Raw genomic sequence first — 17377 nt, 5'->3', positions numbered from 1 at the left:
ATTATATATGACTGAGGGTTAATGACGTCAAAGGATTCATAGAGTAAGATGCAGAATAAGTCATATTTAGAATCATTGTAAAATGTTTTTGAGTGCATTTTCTCACACTAGATTAGATTATTATTAATAATTATTTAATTACTTATTTTTTTAAAAAATATGCTGTACTTAATTGAGAAATTAAGTTAATTTTATATTTTCATATAAGATATCCAGTCTATACATTTTAACATTTCATATTCTTTAAATCTCATGTTTTACAGGTTTTCACCACATGCCATTTTAAAATCCAGCATATGGATATTTATGTATTTATGGGACATCACAGGAGTCGGAAGTTTTTTGTTTTTTTTTTTTGTTTTTTTTTTGTGTCCCGTTTGGATCTTTAGCCATCAGAATTGTTGTCTTGAGGCCAAGAAAGATGCCAAGCGGATTTATTTTACCAAGTGGATCATCATGGCCTTGCCATATTGGTCCATTTGATTGACCTTTATTATAATTATGAATTTATTTTATTTTCAGTTGCAAACGGGACAGACATAACTGTGGGATAGGACAGGGGGAAAGATGAAAGAAAACCAAAGGGGAGAAGAGACGGTGAGAAGGGGGGGAAGAGAGAAAAAAAAGAAAAAAAGAAAAAAAAAACCTCCTGGGTCACCTGTATGGAGAAAAAAAAAACAGAGGAGACAGCAAACAACAAAGAGCAACATAATAATAGAAAAAAAAAGCACCATCACAATAAACTAGCTAGCCATAGATATCAATAGTTACTAAATAATAAACGATATTGTGCAACACTCAAGATAGACAGCGCACAGTGTGCTTTGAGGCAGCAGCCAAGAAAGCTGTAGTCCGCGTCTGTGAATACCCATGTGTACACCTGTGTGCATACCTGTGTGGATCAGCATGCTTGCATTCCAAAGGTTTCTCCATGTAAAGATCTGCTAGGGAGTGTGGGGAGCCACAGCCCTGTCCTTTATGGTATCAAGCAGGTATGGAGGAGATCAAAACTCCAGACATCCAGAGGCCCCCAGAACACAAGAGACCAAGGAAGACCAACAGAGGGGCAGCCGCGCCACTGTCCCAGTAAGAGCTGAGGAGAGTCCCAGATGAGGGCTCATTCAGCAGCCGCGGAGCAGAAGCCAGGGGGAGTTGCAGTGACGCGCCCGCGAGCTCCGCCGGCAGCCAGCTGTGCCTGAGTGACCGAGCCCCAGGCCGAGAGGCCGGGGGCACCCCACCTCCGAAATGGCCTGAGCGAGCCCCAATAAGCGGCCGCCAAGGAGTGAGCCGGTGTGTACCCGGACGCCCACCCCCAGATACAAAGAACCACCAACGCACCGACACCTGAGGGAGTCCACCACCGGCAGGGGAAGTGGTGGTGGGTGGAGATAGGCCTCCAAACCTTGGAAGGCCCGAGATGTCCCCAGAGAGGTGGCGTCTGATACCCAACCTGACATATAGACACAAACATACAGGCACACACAGACACAAACATCCATTCCCACCCTCATGCTCTCATGTGCACTTCACACTCAACCGACGTGGAGACAGACATAAAGAGACGCTGTATACACGATCACACTCCCCAAGCGTACTCTACAAACCGGGTCTAGGTACCCCCGCCCCTGGAGGGGGCAACCGCACCCAGACCCAGGTGGTGTTACCCTTTTCCCTGCGGTGGGGAGAGGCAGACCGCCCCGACTCCGCAGCAGCAGGGAGGCCCCACACCCCAGACCGCAGTCGGACGGCCAACTCCTCCTAGCCCCCCCGCTCCAGCAGGCCGCAGAGAACGGGGGTGAGAGAAGGAGTCGGAAGTTTGATGGTGTCTTGGAATCTCTGCAGCTCAATCACTTCTACTAAATTAACCTGAATACCTGAGATGTTTTTACAGAGGACCAAACACAAAACTAAAGACCTAACAATGTTCTGTTTATCCAAGAGACACCAGATGCACATTAACTTCGTTTTATTGAATTCAGCAATAATTTGTTACTGTTACACTTTACAAAATGAGCTTTCATTGATTTATTTTACCAAGATTGCCCCCCCCCCCAAAAAAAAAACAACAACAAAAAAACAAAAGCAAAAAAGAAAACAATTCAGAAACCAATCGTTCATTCGCCAGTTTGTAGAAAACAAAGAAAAATTATGGCTAAAAATCAAAATTATAACATTTTTATCTGCGAGTTTAAGATATCAAATAACTTCATGGTCAAACTATTTTTCATATCGTTACACTGGACATGATCTGACACATGACATTATAATTTCTCCTGTTTTTCTAACACCATGATCACTGTGTCCAGCAGCTTTTCCACCTGAGCAGAACCTGATCTGTTATTCTCAAAGAGAACACATCTGTTGCCCAACTGTTGAATCATTTCCTTCAGATCAGGTTGGCAACTATGCAGAAAATCAGTCAGCATTTTTCCAGAACGATGCAAATCATCTGATTTAGTGAACAGGATGATAGTTTGTTCTTTAACATTCCTCCCGAAAGCTTTTTCCAGTTTTTTCAGTATGTTTCTCTCACCATCTGTAAATCTGCTTATATGCATCACAAGTACATACACACAAGGGTGTGACTCACAGAGCTCTTTGCACTGTTTTAGATATTTGTTCTTAACTGGTTCTTCAATGTCATCATCAAACATGTCTGGAGTATCTATCACACGCACATGTTTGCCATTTATCTCTGTTTCTGCTATCTCACAATCTTTGGTGACGGGCTGTGAACTGGGTCTAGAGAAGAAGACTGGCTTTCCAAGGATGGTGTTTCCACTCGCACTCTTTCCAGTCCCAGACATTCCCAGGAGAACAAGGTTCACTTTGTTGCTGGTACGCTTTCCTGTATGGAAGTGTTGTGTTGTTTTGATTCCTGTAATGAATTTCAGAAACATCGACATAGTTTGGAATAATGAACTTCCAACTGATATCAGTCTGAACAAGTCTGAAAGACACTGTATAGATTGTGGTTTACCTGGCATTGCCATCACAGTGCGTGGTGCTGACAAACGTGGAAGAGGTACAAAGGGCCGTGACCCGACACTCTGTTCCTGTGGTTGTTTAATGGTTTTGATTGATTTTTCACTTATAGGCTGTTTTCCTGGTTCGGCACACACATCCGCTGGCTTTCCAGCTGTCTGCGCACTCTCCCGTCTCTGATCTCTGATCTCACTATAAAAAGGGTGAAACCTCATTAGTTCAATCATGTCCACCTGATCCTCCAACCAACACTGTCCCTTGAGTGCACTGCACCACCCTCCCCTGCAGCTGAGCCCGGGAACACGCCTTCGCCACAACAGGATTACCTGTGGACCTAATGTTCAAATTAAGCCTTAATACCTGTGTTTTAGTAATATAGCAACCTTCCCTCACAAATACATGAAAAATACCATAAAGCATTATGTTATTTTTCATCCTTACTTTGTTTTAGTTAGCATCAGATTTCTGCCTTCAGCCAGTCTGTCGAGCTCACTGAAAACCTGTTCCATGGTGCAGGATATGAACGAGTAATCTGTGGGTTTATAACTCAGTGGAAGCAAAACCATAAACTCTTCTGCAGGTTTTTCAGTCTTATTGCTCAGATGTTCTATCTGCTTCCGAACATCGTCTGGTGAAAAGCCATGTTCTACCACCAGCAGACACATGTCAGGATATCGATTAATACACAACAAGTCTTGTATGTCCTTAAATTCTGCATACAAGTCTGGCGTAAACATGACTTCATATATATCATTTACATAGATCTCAATCTTTTTCAAAGCTTGTCTTTTATCTAGTTTGGATAAATCTTTTCCCAGGATGTTGGTTATTAGAGCTTTCTTCAAGACTTCATCTCTTCCCAGGATAACAACTACAATCTTCCTTTCTGTGAAAACAATAAGTCACATGGTTCATTTTCCCATTTGCTATGCAGTTCTTTTAATTTCAGCAAAACAACTAAAAATTCTATTTACAGAATATTTTCACCCACTAGAAGACATAGTCCTTCAGTCCTTCAGTCCAGTTTAGCAAAGTGAAGAAGACGAGCTGTGTGGCGTCTGCAAGCAGTGCCGATCTTTGTCTGTTTTAATAACCTGTTATGCAAATGCTGGAGGTGTGTCATGTGTGAAGCTATATATAACGTTTTTAACATTCAGTTGTGTCATCTTTGTGGTGGAGAATTTGTCAGAAAAATTTGATTTTCATCCACTAACACCCAAACCAGACAAACTGAAGAGGTCACGAGCAAAAATAAATTGTGTGATGTGCTGAAGTCTTATGTCCTGCTGATTATTTATGCTAGCTGAATCCAAACCCTGCAGAGAATTTGGGAATAAAACTTAAAATGTAAAAGACTGAAGTGAATAAGAATATAGGAAAGTTCATGAAATTATTAGAACAAAGAACCTTTTCATGATATTGTACTGTTATGAAATGCACTAGTACGATTATGAAAAGACTCAGTTTGCTTTGCTGTCTTCATTTCATCACATTCCCTGTGTGACAATTGATGAAAAAAATGATGTTATCTCAAATATTTTAGTATATGACAGAATATTGTTTTTTTTATTGTTTGAAGTTTAATGTTATGTTCTTTGTTTTATCCTGATCCCATGCCTCCGTTGTGGTTTGCTATTCTTTCTCTTTCTTTTGCGTCTCTTACACTTGGCTTTGCGCGTGTGTGAGTGCTAGACTCACCTTTCCTGTAAGGCAGCATAATTAAGCACTCATGCGCTCATGCACTCCTCTGTCTTCAGATTACTTAGGTACCTGGCCACTCTTTCATTCACCGTGTCACCTACCTTCTCCCTTTCCTCCAGGGAACACCACTCCACGATATATAAACTTAGCACTAAATGCATGGACATTTATCTTGTTATGGCTATAATAAATTGTTAAACCGCCAACCACCAACTTCTATCATCCAATCCAATAAATGACACATAACAAGATTCAGCAACAGAATAAGCTGTTTAGCATTGGCAGAGAAGATTTAACAAGTTTTTCATAGGCACAACCCACATACTTAAACTGTTCAACCCACAAATGTAATCTAAGGAGCTTGGAAAGAAAAGCGTCTGGACTTCTTTAAGTTGCTTGAAGACATTTCACCTCTCATTTGAGAAGATTCTTCAGTTCTAGAGTCCCAAATTTAGGCCCTGTGGGAGTATAACACTGAGAGGGACAATGGACCCCCTAATGATCCTCTACCTAATCACATGAGCCAAGGTGTGAAAATGGGTCCTGAGGTCAGATGGCCAAGGGGATGAGTGCCATTAAGGCATCTGGGAAGGGATCTCAAAACTGGATTATAGATGGCAGACAGTTGGTGTCGTAAACCCCGCCTCTGTTCAAAGATGGTCGCTCACAGTGGACATAGATGCTTCTTTCACTCCTCTTTCAAACCATCTGTCCTCTCTGTCCAAAATGTGAACATTGGCATAATTGAAAGAGTGACCTTTGACCTTAAGATGCAGATGGACAGCTGAGTCTTGTCCTGGGGAGGTGGCTCTTCTGTGTTGTGCCATGCATTTATGAAGTGGCTGTTTGGTCTCTCCAATGTAGAGGTCTGGGCATTCCTCGCTACACTGTACAGCATACACCACATTGTTAAGTTTGTGTTTAGGAGTTTCTCCATAATGTAACGTCTTCAAGCAACTCAAAGAAGTCCAGACACTTTTCTGTCCAAGCTCCTTAGACTTAAGATGACCTGGATGACTGAGAACCTTCACTGACAACCCACAAATGTATTTTCTTTACAAATGTGGCACCATTTGAAAGGAAATAAACCGGTGTTCCAATTTTATAACATTTCTTGCCAAGAAGCAATAAAATTTTGTAAGTAATATATGTTTGATGACAACATGGAAAAAACAGCTCTGTTAGGGTGCAGACCAACTTCTGGTAAAGCCCTCTCTATAGTCGCAAAATAACTTAAGTCTCCTCATAGTAGATACAGACTCACAGACTGGCTACAGTACTGAAGAGAACCCTGGGGTTGTTCTTATTGTCTTCAATCAGTGACGAATAGTAAGATGTTCTGGCTTTGCGGAGGGCTTTCTTATAAAGCAGCAAACTATTTCTCCAGGCTAAATGATGATCCTCTAAATTTGTGACACGCCATTTCCTCTCCAGATTACGAGTCATCTGCTTTAGGGTACGTGTTTGAGAATTATACCACGGAGTCAGGTACTTCTGATTAGAGACCTTAGTTTTCACAGGAGCTACAGTATCCAGAGTCGTACATAGTGAGGAGGTGAAATTATTAACAAGATGATTGACCTCTGTTGGGGTAGCGTTCAGATAGCTGCTCTGCTCTGTGTTGGTACAGGGCATTGAAGATGATAACAGTGGGTGGATTATATTCTTAAACTTAGTTACAGCGCTTTCAGAAAGACATCTACTGTGATAAAGTCTACTCCCCACTGCTGTGTAATCAATTATTGTAAATGTTATCAGGAAATGATCAGAAAAAAAGAGTGGTTTCAGAGAATACTGTCAGAACAAGATCTAGAGTGTGATTAAATGGTGGGTGGGTTCTTTTACAATTTAAAATAAGCAAATTGTGTCTTATAAACAATCAAACCCCCTCTTGAGGCTGTCATGTTTAGTATCTACATGAATGTTGAAATAATAATAATTATTTTATCTGAGCTGGGAACTAAATCTGATGAAGAGTCTGAGAAATCAGAGGGAAACTGAGTAAGGACTACTTGGATGAGAAATAACAAATAAAACTACCTTTTTGAGTTTTACAGCTGGGGTGGACAAGATTAAGCATCAGGCTTTCAAATGAATTAAAACTCCGTCTGGGTCTTTGGTTGATTAGTAAACTGGCAATACTGACAATTAGTATGGCTTAATTAATTTAAACTAACATAATCATCCTGCTGTAGCCAGGTTTCTGTAAGACACAGTAAATTCATTTGTTGATCAATCAATTATTAATCCATGCACAAACAGGGACTTAGAAGAGACAGACCTCGCAGTGGGAAGAAAAATAATTTTCACGACTGAACTTGTTGCACAGGTGACATCCTATCCTGGTACCACGCTGAGAGCCACCTATTCTTTCACAATTGTTTGTAGAAGCAGTCTGCATGCATAGGTTGCTGATTTTATACATCTGTGGCTAAAGGAGAGATTGGAACACCTGAATCAAACAATTTGGATGGTTGGGTAAACCATGTAATTTACCTCCAGTTCACTGCCTTTGTCTACTCTTCATTGTTGTACTATCTAATAAAGGTGAAGAAAATGCCCCCTCCCCAAAAAAAATCTTTAAAAAAATCAAATTAATAGAATGTAGCAACTTAACCTTCTTTAATAAAGAATTTGATTGTTTTGGTCATTAATTAGATTGACAGAAACTCTGCCTTAAGATTCCCTAATTTCTAACCTGATCTAAGATCAGTTTTCACTGATAAGTAATTGGCTTCCTACATGTTTTACTTACTGTCAGAGTTCATTAATAGTTTAACCTTTAACTTAAAAAATCCAGGACAGTTTCCAAGTTTTTTTTATAAATTCATAAAGTTTTATCAGTAAAAGCGAACATGCTATAAGAAATGCAACTAAATTGTGCCAGTAAGAATTAAATCGTTATGAATGATCAGAATAAGATGAGCTGGGAAACAATGAAAGATGAATTGACCCTGTTCTGGTCTGAATCCATGATCCGTGTTGTATCCATTCCATCAGACATGGTTTCCTGATTCCTTACAGAGCCTTTGATTCTTTTGGACAGATTCAACTCTGGCTGACCCACCGAGACCAATTTTGATCATTTAAGTAGAAAATATGATTGATATTTTCATACCTATGAATTTGTTAGACACATGTTGTCTGTCTGACCTACAGTGTTTAAGATATATAAATAAATGTATCCATCCTGCTGCACTGACATCTGAACTGAATATCTTCTTGGTGCCTCCTGGGTGAGGTGTTCTGGGCTTGTCCTGCGCACCTCCAGCACAGGTGGCCTTTGATGGTATTTATATTTATTTATGGTTCAGAACTTCAACTTACTAAGTAGTACTAATGTAGTCTTTGTCTTGGTAGTAATGCAAGGGGTTTATTATTCAAAGTGTGAAACTTCTTGTAACTGTGTGTTTTTTTTAAGAGTTACACAAACTTGTTATTAATTATTATTATATTTTATACAGTTACAGGTCATTTGAATGAGGTAGTTTTTAAATTTCTTCTTCAGAAGATGTTGCCAAGGGCAATTGAAATATAGTTTTCTGTGAAAAACAGTTGTTCTCATACTTTAAGCAACTACAAATTTTTCTTCTCCTTACTGTTTCCTCACTTATGCTGTGCTGCTCTGTCAATATTTCATAAACCTGTTATGCAAGTACTGGAGGCGTGTCAGCTATGGAGCTATAAGTATTGAGTTCAACAGAAACATTCACATTCATCGCTCTCACCTCTGCCAGGACAATACTTCAATAAAATATGGCTTTATTTCCACAAGGTAAGCTCTACCTGTGTATAGTTAATATCCCAAACTGAGATTCTGAGATGTTGAGCTATTGATTTCTGACATCGTAAATAGTTCCGGTGAAATCTGTGTTGCAGGTCCTGACTATTTTCCTTTGAAAAGTGTCAAAATTTCCCAGTTTCACTGAGGTTCTTGTTGCACCCTTGTGTATATGGGTTAAATCAAATTAGTTAACTGTGTTTCAGGTCCTGACTTGAGGATTGTGCTGATTGGAAAAACTGGCGTGGGAAAAAGTGCAGTTGGAAACACCATCCTGCGAGAAAAATGTTTCCTTTCTTCTCCCAGTTCAGAGTCAGTGACTGAATCTTGTGAACAACATGTGAAGAAGTTTGGTAACAGAGTAGTTAGTGTGGTAGACACACCAGGCATTCTGGACACGGGAAAATCCGCAGAAATCATCAAAAAAGAAATTGTGAGATGTATTGAAATCTCCTGTCCAGGTCCTCACGTGTTCCTGCTGGTTATTCAAGTCGGTCGATTCACCAAAGAAGAAAAAAACTCTGTGGAAGCCCTGCAGGAGCTGTTTGGGCCAAGGGCTAACGATCACATGATTGTGTTGTTCACCCGCGGTGGTGATCTTGGAGACATGACCATAGAGCAATATGTAAATAACGGCCACCAAGGTCTTAAAGTCATTACCAAAAGATGTGGAAATAGGTTCCACGTCTTTGAAAACACAAACAGTGACAGAAAGCAAGTGAATGAGCTAATCGGCAAGATTGATCGCATGGTGGCTGAGAACACGCGCATGTACTACACAGATGAGATGTTTCAAGAGGTGGAGGCCGCACGGAAAATGGGAATGCGAGTCACTAAGTACAGGTTCCTTGCTCCACTGCACCAGAGCGTTTTACGTTTTCATTCCATTCTTGCAAGAGATTAAATCAATGTGATAAACTGTCTAAACACAATCAGCATAATGGAAACAAGACAGTCTGCGTACCCATATGTGAACATATGAAAATGTCTGACACACACTTTGTGTAGATAATTGTGTGTCCTTGGATGCTAATAGGGGTATATTAAAGTTTAATAATAACCATAATGCAAGTTTTGGATCTGATTCTAATCATTAGAGAAAGGTACTTCTTGTATCTATTCTAAATGCAGCAGTCCTAAATCATTGTAGTTTATATGTGTAAACACAACTCTATTATTCATTGTAAAAATATGTATTTAAATCAGAGGCGGAGCCAGACATTTGAAACACCCGGGGCTTAGCCCAAAAGGATAGTATGCATGTGGGATTTTTTTTCCCTTGGGGGGGGGGTAGAAATGACTGAAAGATTAATTGGCTCTGTTTTGAGTTTTGTTCAAAAAAGAATGACTTCATATAGGGAAAAATATATATCACATGTGCAGAACACCTTAAACTAGTTTTTTAATTAAGCAGCAAGGCAGAACAAAATCAGGGCTGTATCAAGACACGAGGACTAAACCCCAATTCAACCAGACCAAGAACTGATCCAGAATTAAAACAGGACTACAACAGTTCAAAATCAGCACTACTTGGGACTTAACCAAGACAGAATCAGAATCAGAACTAGATGATAGTAGCACTAAAAATCATCATAGACCTGCACTACATTTATTTTTTAATTTTACCAAAGTACAATATTTAGATTGAGAAAGGTTTATATAATTATTTAGCCTTGTTGTGCAAACAAGCCTTCATAACTTAATAAATATAGAATTTGAAAAATAACAAACCTAAAAAGAAACACTAGGTATGAGATACATGAGTACCTATGATACGGTGATACTTTTGGTAAACAACCATTTGACTAACATGTGTGTCTCACCTGCTCTTGTTCATCTCTGTTCTGTCCTCATTCTCCATCTCCCTCTCTGTTCCTCTCTCCCTCTTTGTGCTGACAATCATCAAATATACAGATATTTACAAACTCTTCAGATAAAAACACAAACACTTTTTAATTGTAACATCAAATCAGACTAAATGTTTATTTTTTTAGATTGATAAATATAAAAAACATATTTGTTAACTTTAAGAGTAAAGAGAGAAATCGTCTGTATTTCTTAATTGCAAATGGCACCAAATTGTATTCAAAATTGAGCCACACTTATGGAGCTCCACAGTTCTTTTCCTGGTGTTTTGGTTGACATCTCTTGATTTTCCCATGTCACAGAAACAGGCTCTGTGTTTTGCCTTATATGCATCCACAGCTGTGCCACCTGTTTACTCACATGGACTCTACTAACCTATCAGAAGCTTCTTCAGCTCAGAATGGAATCGTCTGGAGTTTTCTTATTAATTAACAATAAACTTAGTGTACATGTACTCCTAAATTTGATGAAAGTGATAAAAAACAGAAAGCTCTGTCTCTCTTTATTGTGACATTTAACTAATTCAAAAGATATTTCAATATTTATCTAAAACAAAAGTTTACTCTAAATTGATGTTGTGCAGTAAAAATGTTTTATGTTTTCTCCCTAAAGTGTAAATATCTGGTTACAAATGTGAATATCCTGCTGTGTACTGAAATTCCTCTTGTTTTGCATACAAATATACTGAACAACATACAAAGCATAATATATAAAATAACATTTACCTGAGTTTTTCTTTGAAAGAACCCTCTAATGTCCATTCTTATATTTCAGTACATAACTGAAACCGATTTAGTCGGGGAGGGTAAGAACTGAAAATATGAAATAAACACACGTAAGCTAAGAATCTCTAAAAAAAAAATAGCATTTGTTCGGCTTTTCATTTCGCCATTTGTTGATTCACTTGAAGAGCAAGTAACGTAATATTGGTCAAGTGATCAGTTTGATATCAATCTTTCGTGATGCACCGTCATATTTACATTATTTGTACGGTACGAATGATTTGCTTTGGTACCTGGTCAAACTTAAGCTCTCCTTAGTATGGCTGGCTCCGTCTCTCCAACAGCGCACTGACGGGCAGCAGCTGCCCCGCCCCCTCGCTCAGTCGCTTAGTGCCTGAGCTTGGATCATACCAATATCAGGGGGGGATTCACGCACAGTCGTAAATTCCCACAGTGTGCACTATGTGCTTCGAATATTGTGTGTACTTTTTGTTTTATACAGTTGTCAGCCAGGCATCTAACTATGAAAAAATTGCACTCCAAAATACCCCGGGCTTCTGACAAAACAACCCGGGCTTAAGCCCAGTAAGCCACCCCCACGCTCCGCCCCTGATTTAAATCCATTTTTTCATCACAATGAGTTCTTTTTGTCTAGAAAATGAAAGTCAAATTAAATAAACATCTATACCTAACAGTCTAATTTGTTGTGTTTCTGTTATTATTAAAAAAGTAGATTCTGTACAGGTCAATTTCATGTGTTCTCTTTAAAAAAAGAATATTCTTTTCCATTGTTTATGCATTTAAATATTAAGTTACTCATGTTGAATTAAAACAAACCTGATCTATTATAAATCTCATAAACGTACATGTAATGCTACTGGTTTGTACAAAAACTCGTAGAATAAATCTTATTCTCTTGATGAGTGTAACGATAAGAAGTCACTCTTTGGATTGCTGACTAAAGTATAAAATTATTTTTCTGTCTGACCTTATGCAACACATGATCAAAAAAGGAATGTTAGGGATGAGACACTCGACACTGACGTTTCAACACAGTGTTACGCTTCTGAAGTGCAGATTTTTCTAAACACTGCTCTGAAGTGTGGTTAGAAACACCAAGGATGTGTGATCATAATTTAATTTAAGTTTTTAGTACACTTGACCTGATTTATTCAGCATTGTGCCCTCACTCAACCTACTCGATGGTCAGGGATTTTTTTCCTGCAATCAGACTTCTGATCAGTGCAGGATGGCGAGCTGCCTGACCTCTGTGCCGTTGCTGTAGGACCAATAAAATCCTTATGAATCAATAAATGAACTTAAACTCTGTACCTGTTTGGAACATGGCCTATCATAGGTCAAATGAACTTGACTGGAATTTGTCCAACTTCCTTCTTGACCAAATTGTTTGTTTATCATCATTCTTATTCTTATTCTTATTCTTATTTACTTTACTGTGTTACATGTGGTGAGCCAGCCAGGTTTCTTTATGTGTGGGTAGTTTTGGGTCATACACGTAAATTCTTCTTATTTTTCTTTTGAAAAATCAAAAATGTATTCTGTTTACATTCCGGCATAAATATATCACAGTCTGTGATGCCGATGAGGAAAATTTCCTGACTGCTTGTGTAGCTGGCGCAACGACGATCGTCTTCACCTCCTGCCAGTCAGTTTTTCACTGACCAGCAGGGGGCATGACCCTGTCAAAGTCAGACTGCACCGACTCTCAGAGTGTTACAACACTCAAACTCTGGTAATTGGTGATTCTGTTCTCAGACATGTGAAGGACCAATAAAATCCTTATGAATCAATAAATGAACTTAAACTCTGTACCTGTTTGGAACATGACACCGGCAACCATAGTCAATTGTCTTCCAGGGGCCAGAGCAGGCGACATTGGGGGAAATGTAAAACTGCTGTTACGCCAATCGGAGGTCACTAAAATCAATATTGAATCGGTGTGTAACTTTGCCAAAACAATGTGGGACTCTGTAGTTTTCTCTGGTTCCCTCCCCAATCAGACCAGGAGTGACATGTTTAGCCGCATGTTCTCCTTAAATTGCTGGCTGTCTGAGTGGTGTCCCAGAAACGATGTGGGCTTCATAGATAATTGGCAAACCTTCTGGAGGAAACCTGGTCTTGTTAGGAGAGACGGCATCCATCCCACTTTGGATGGAGCAGCTCTCATTTCTAGAAATATGGACAAATTTATTAAACCCCCCAAAATATGACTATCCAGAGTTGGGACCAGGAAGCAGAGTTGCAGTCTTACACGCCTCTCTGCAGCTTCTCTCCTCCTGCTACCCCCCCAAAAACCCATCTCCATAGAGACTGTGTCAGCTCCCAAAAAGACAAAAAACAAACTAAAAACCAGCAACAAACAACTTAAACATAAACAATTACAAAGAAAGAACAATACAGTATCCACATCTGAACCAAAGAGTAAAACGGTGAAATGTGGATTATTAAATATTAGGTCTCTCTCCTCCAAGTCTCTGTTAGTACATGACTTAATAATTGATCAACAAATCGATTTACTCTGCCTTACAGAAACCTGGTTGCAGCAGGATGATTATGTTAGTTTAAATGAATCAACACCCCCGAGTCATTCTAACTACCAGAAATCTCGAAGCACAGGCCGAGGGGGCGGTGTGGCAGCAATTTTTCACACCAGCCTATTAATTAATGAAAGACCAAGACAGACTTTTAATTCATTTGAAAGCCTGATGCTTAGCCTCGTCCACCCCAGCTGTAAAACTCAGAAACCAGTCTTACTTGTTATCATCTATCGTCCACCTGGGCCTTACACAGAGTTTCTGTCTGATTTCTCAGACTTTTTATCTGATTTAGTTCCCAGCTCAGATAAAATAATTATTGTGGGTGATTTTAACATCCATGTAGATGCTAAAAATGACAGCCTCAACATGGCATTTAATCTGTTATTAGGCTCAATTGGCTTCTCTCAAAATATAAAAGAACCCACCCACCACTTTAATCACACTCTAGATCTTGTTTTAACATATGGCATAGAAACTGAACATTTAACAGTGTTTCCTGAAAACCCTCTGCTGTCTGATCATTTCCTGATAACATTTACATTTACAATAATTGATTACACAGCGGTGGAGAGTAGACTTTATTACAGTAGATGTCTTTCTGAAAGCGCTGTAACTAAGTTTAAGAATATAATCCACCCACTGTTATCATCTTCAATGCCCTGTACCAACACAGAGCAGAGCAGCTATCTGAACGCTACTCCAACAGAGGTCGATTATCTTGTTAATAATTTCACCTCCTCACTACGTACGACTCTGGATACTGTAGCTCCTGTGAAAACTAAGGTCTCGAATCAGAAGTACCTGACTCCGTGGTATAATTCTCAAACAAGTAGCCTAAAGCAGAAAACTCGTAAGCTGGAGAGGAAATGGCGTGTCACAAATTTAGAGGATCATCATTTAGCCTGGAGAAATAGTTTGCTGCTTTATAAGAAAGCCCTCCGCAAAGCCAGAACATCTTACTATTCATCACTGATTGAAGAAAATAAGAACAACCCCAGGTTTCTCTTCAGCACTGTAGCCAGGCTGACAAAAAGTCAGAGCTCTGTTGAGTCAACCATCCCTTTAACGTTAACTAGTAATGACTTCATGAACTTCTTCACAAATAAAATTTTATCATCAGAGAAAAAATTACCAATAATCATCCCACAGATGTAATATTATCTACAGCTACTCTTAGTACCATTGATGTTAAGTTAGACTCTTTTTCTCCAATTGATCTTTCTGAGTTAACTTCAATAATTACTTCCTCCAAACCATCAACGTGTCTTTTAGACCCCATTCCTACAAAACTGCTCAAAGAAGTCCTGCCATTAATTAATTCTTTAATCATAAATATGATCAACCTATCTCTAATGATCGGCTATGTACCAAAGGCCTTCAAGCTGGCTGTAGTTAAACCTTTACTCAAAAAGCATCTCTAGACCCAGCATCCATCCATCCATCCATCCATTCGCTTCCGCTTATCCTTTTCAGGGTCGTGGGGGGCGCTGGAGCCTATCCCAGCTGTCATAGGGCGAGAGGCAGGGTACACCCTGGACAGGTCGCCAGTCTGTCGCAGGGCTAACACAGGGACAGACAACCATTCACACTCACACCTAGTGGCAATTTGGATTATCCAATTAACCTATCCCCACAAGTTGCATGTCTTTGGACGGTGGGAGGAAGCCGGAGTACCCGGAGAGAACCCACGCAAACACGGGGAGAACATGCAAACTCCACACAGAAAGACCCCGGCCTGATGGTGGAATTGAACTCAGGACCTTCTTCCTGTGCGGCAACAATGCTAACCACCGTGCCACAGTCTTAGCTAATTATAAGCCAATCTCCAACCTTCCTTTCATATCAAACATCCTTGAAAGAGTAGTTGTCAAACAGCTAACAGATCATCTGCAGAGGAATGGCTTATTTGAAGAGTTTCAGTCAGGTTTCAGAGCTCATCACAGCACAGAAACAGCTTTAGTGAAGGTTACAAATGATCTTCTTATGGCCTCTGACAGTGGACTCATCTCTGTGCTTGTCCTGCTAGATCTTAGTGCTGTGTTTGATACCGTTGATCATAATATCCTATTAGAGCGATTAGAAGATGCTGTAGGTATTACAGGTACTGTGCTGCAGTGGTTTGTATCATATCTATCTAATAGACTCCAATTTGTGCATGTAAATGGAGAGTCCTCTTCACACACTGAGATCAATTATGGAGTTCCACAGGGTTCAGTGCTAGGACCAATTCTGTTTACATTATTCATGCTTCCCTTAGGCAGCATCATTAGAAGACATAGCATACATTTTCACTGCTATGCAGATGACACCCAGCTCTATCTATCTATGAAGCCAGATAACACACACCAATGAGTTAAACTGCAGGAATGTCTTAAAGACATAAAGACCTGGATGGCCGCTAACTTTCTGCTTCTTAATTCAGATAAAACTGAGGTTATTGTACTCGGCCCTGAAAAGCCTAGAAATATGGTATCTAACCAGATTCTTACTCTGGATGGCATTACCTTGGCCTCCAGTAACGCTGTGAGGAACCTTGGAGTCATGTCCAGGACATGTCCTTCAACGCACATATTAAACAAACATGTAAGACTGCGTTCTTCCATTTGTGCAACATCTCTAAAATTAGAAATATCCTGTCTCAGAGTGACGCTGAAAAACTAGTTCATGCGTTTATTACTTCCAGGCTGGACAACTGTAATTCATTATTATCAGGATGTCCAAAAAACTCACTGAAAAGCCTTCAGCTAATCCAAAATGCTGCAGCAAGAGTGCTGACAGGGACTAGAAAGAGAGAGCAGATTTCTCCTGTTTTGGCTTCCCTTCATTGGCTTCCTGTTAAATCCAGAATTGAATTCAAAATCCTGCTCCTCACATACAAGGTCTTAAATAATCAGGCCCCATCTTATCTTAATGACCTTGTAGTACCATATCACCCTATTAGAACACTTCGCTCTCGCTCTGCAGGCCTACTTGTTGTTCCTAGAGTATTTAAAAGTAGAATGTGAGGGAGAACCTTCAGTTTTCAGGCCCCTCTTCTGTGGAACCAGCTTCCAGTTTGAATTCGGGAGACAGACACTATCTCTACTTTCAAGATGAGGCTTCAAACTTTCCTTTTTACTAAAGCATATAGTTAGGGCTGGATCAGGTGATCCTGAATCCTCCCTTAGTTATGCTGCAATAGACGTAGGCTGCCGGGGGATTCCCATGATGCATTGAGTTTTTCCTTTCCAGTCACCTTTCTCACTCAGTATGTGTTAATAGACCTCTCTGCATTGAATCATATCTGTTATTAACCTCTGTCTCTCTTCCACAGCATGTCTTTATCCTGTCTTCCTTCTTTCACCCCAACCGGTCGCAGCAGATGGCCGCCCCTCCCTGAGCCTGGTTCTGCCGGAGGTTTCTTCCTGTTAAAAGGGAGTTTTTCCTTCCCACTGTCACCAAAGTGCTTGCTCTTAAGGGGTCATATGATTGTTGGGTTTTTCTCTGTATTTATTATTGTGTGATCTACTGTACAATATAAAGCGCCTTGAGGCGACTTTTGTTGTGATTTGGTTGTGATTTGGCGCTATATAAATAAAATTGAATTGAATTGAATTGTTGCCATGAACGTCGCACTCACTTACGTCATTGTCATGAGACACTCACGAAAAAAAAAATCACGGTTTTAGTAACGCAGCAACGCAGCGTGCTTACGGGAAAGTAACGGTAATCAAATTACCTTTTTTTGCAACAGTACACAGCAAATCCAGCATGTCCAAATTAAC

The 17377-nt window shown here is 39.8% G+C and overlaps 2 protein-coding genes and 1 long non-coding RNA gene across 3 annotated transcripts; 1 reads left to right on the top strand and 2 right to left on the bottom strand.

Moving 5' to 3' along the window:
• Positions 1–2069: 2069 nt before the first annotated feature.
• On the bottom strand, positions 2070–4037 carry LOC146702298 (uncharacterized). Its single transcript, XM_085468746.1, has 4 exons — positions 3977–4037; positions 3427–3871; positions 2981–3177; positions 2070–2878 (listed from the first exon to the last, which is right to left on the bottom strand). The coding sequence occupies exons 1-4, from the start codon at positions 3984–3986 to the stop codon at positions 2262–2264; spliced, it is 1269 nt and encodes a 422-aa protein (XP_085324872.1). The 5' UTR covers positions 3987–4037; the 3' UTR covers positions 2070–2261.
• Positions 4038–8403: 4366 nt separating this feature from the next.
• LOC146702297 (GTPase IMAP family member 7-like) lies at positions 8404–9665 on the top strand. Its single transcript, XM_085468749.1, has 2 exons — positions 8404–8461; positions 8674–9665. Exons 1-2 carry the CDS (start codon positions 8443–8445, stop codon positions 9369–9371), a joined length of 717 nt encoding a protein of 238 aa, XP_085324875.1. The 5' UTR covers positions 8404–8442; the 3' UTR covers positions 9372–9665.
• Positions 9666–9997: 332 nt separating this feature from the next.
• On the bottom strand, positions 9998–11659 carry LOC146702296 (uncharacterized). The gene is made up of 3 exons (XR_014922291.1): positions 11349–11659; positions 11059–11145; positions 9998–10359 (listed from the first exon to the last, which is right to left on the bottom strand). It is a non-coding gene; the product is annotated as an uncharacterized LOC146702296 (long non-coding RNA).
• Positions 11660–17377: the final 5718 nt, after the last annotated feature.

Source organism: Copadichromis virginalis, linkage group LG9 (assembly GCF_057382275.1).
Source record: "Copadichromis virginalis isolate Kocher_CV1m ecotype Utaka linkage group LG9, C_Virginalis_male_GT1.1, whole genome shotgun sequence".
NCBI classification, from domain to species: Eukaryota; Metazoa; Chordata; class Actinopteri; order Cichliformes; family Cichlidae; genus Copadichromis; species Copadichromis virginalis.
Note: the sequence above shows the minus strand (reverse complement) of the source record. Positions and strands in the feature narration are given on the sequence as shown.

Coding starts and splice junctions, on each gene's coding strand:
- LOC146702298 (XM_085468746.1), bottom strand. Junction 3,178..3,426: donor CTGATGCTAACTAAAACAAA/GTAAGGATGAAA, acceptor CCCTTTTTATAG/TGAGATCAGAGATCAGAGAC. Junction 2,879..2,980: donor CACTGTGATGGCAATGCCAG/GTAAACCACAAT, acceptor AATTCATTACAG/GAATCAAAACAACACAACAC.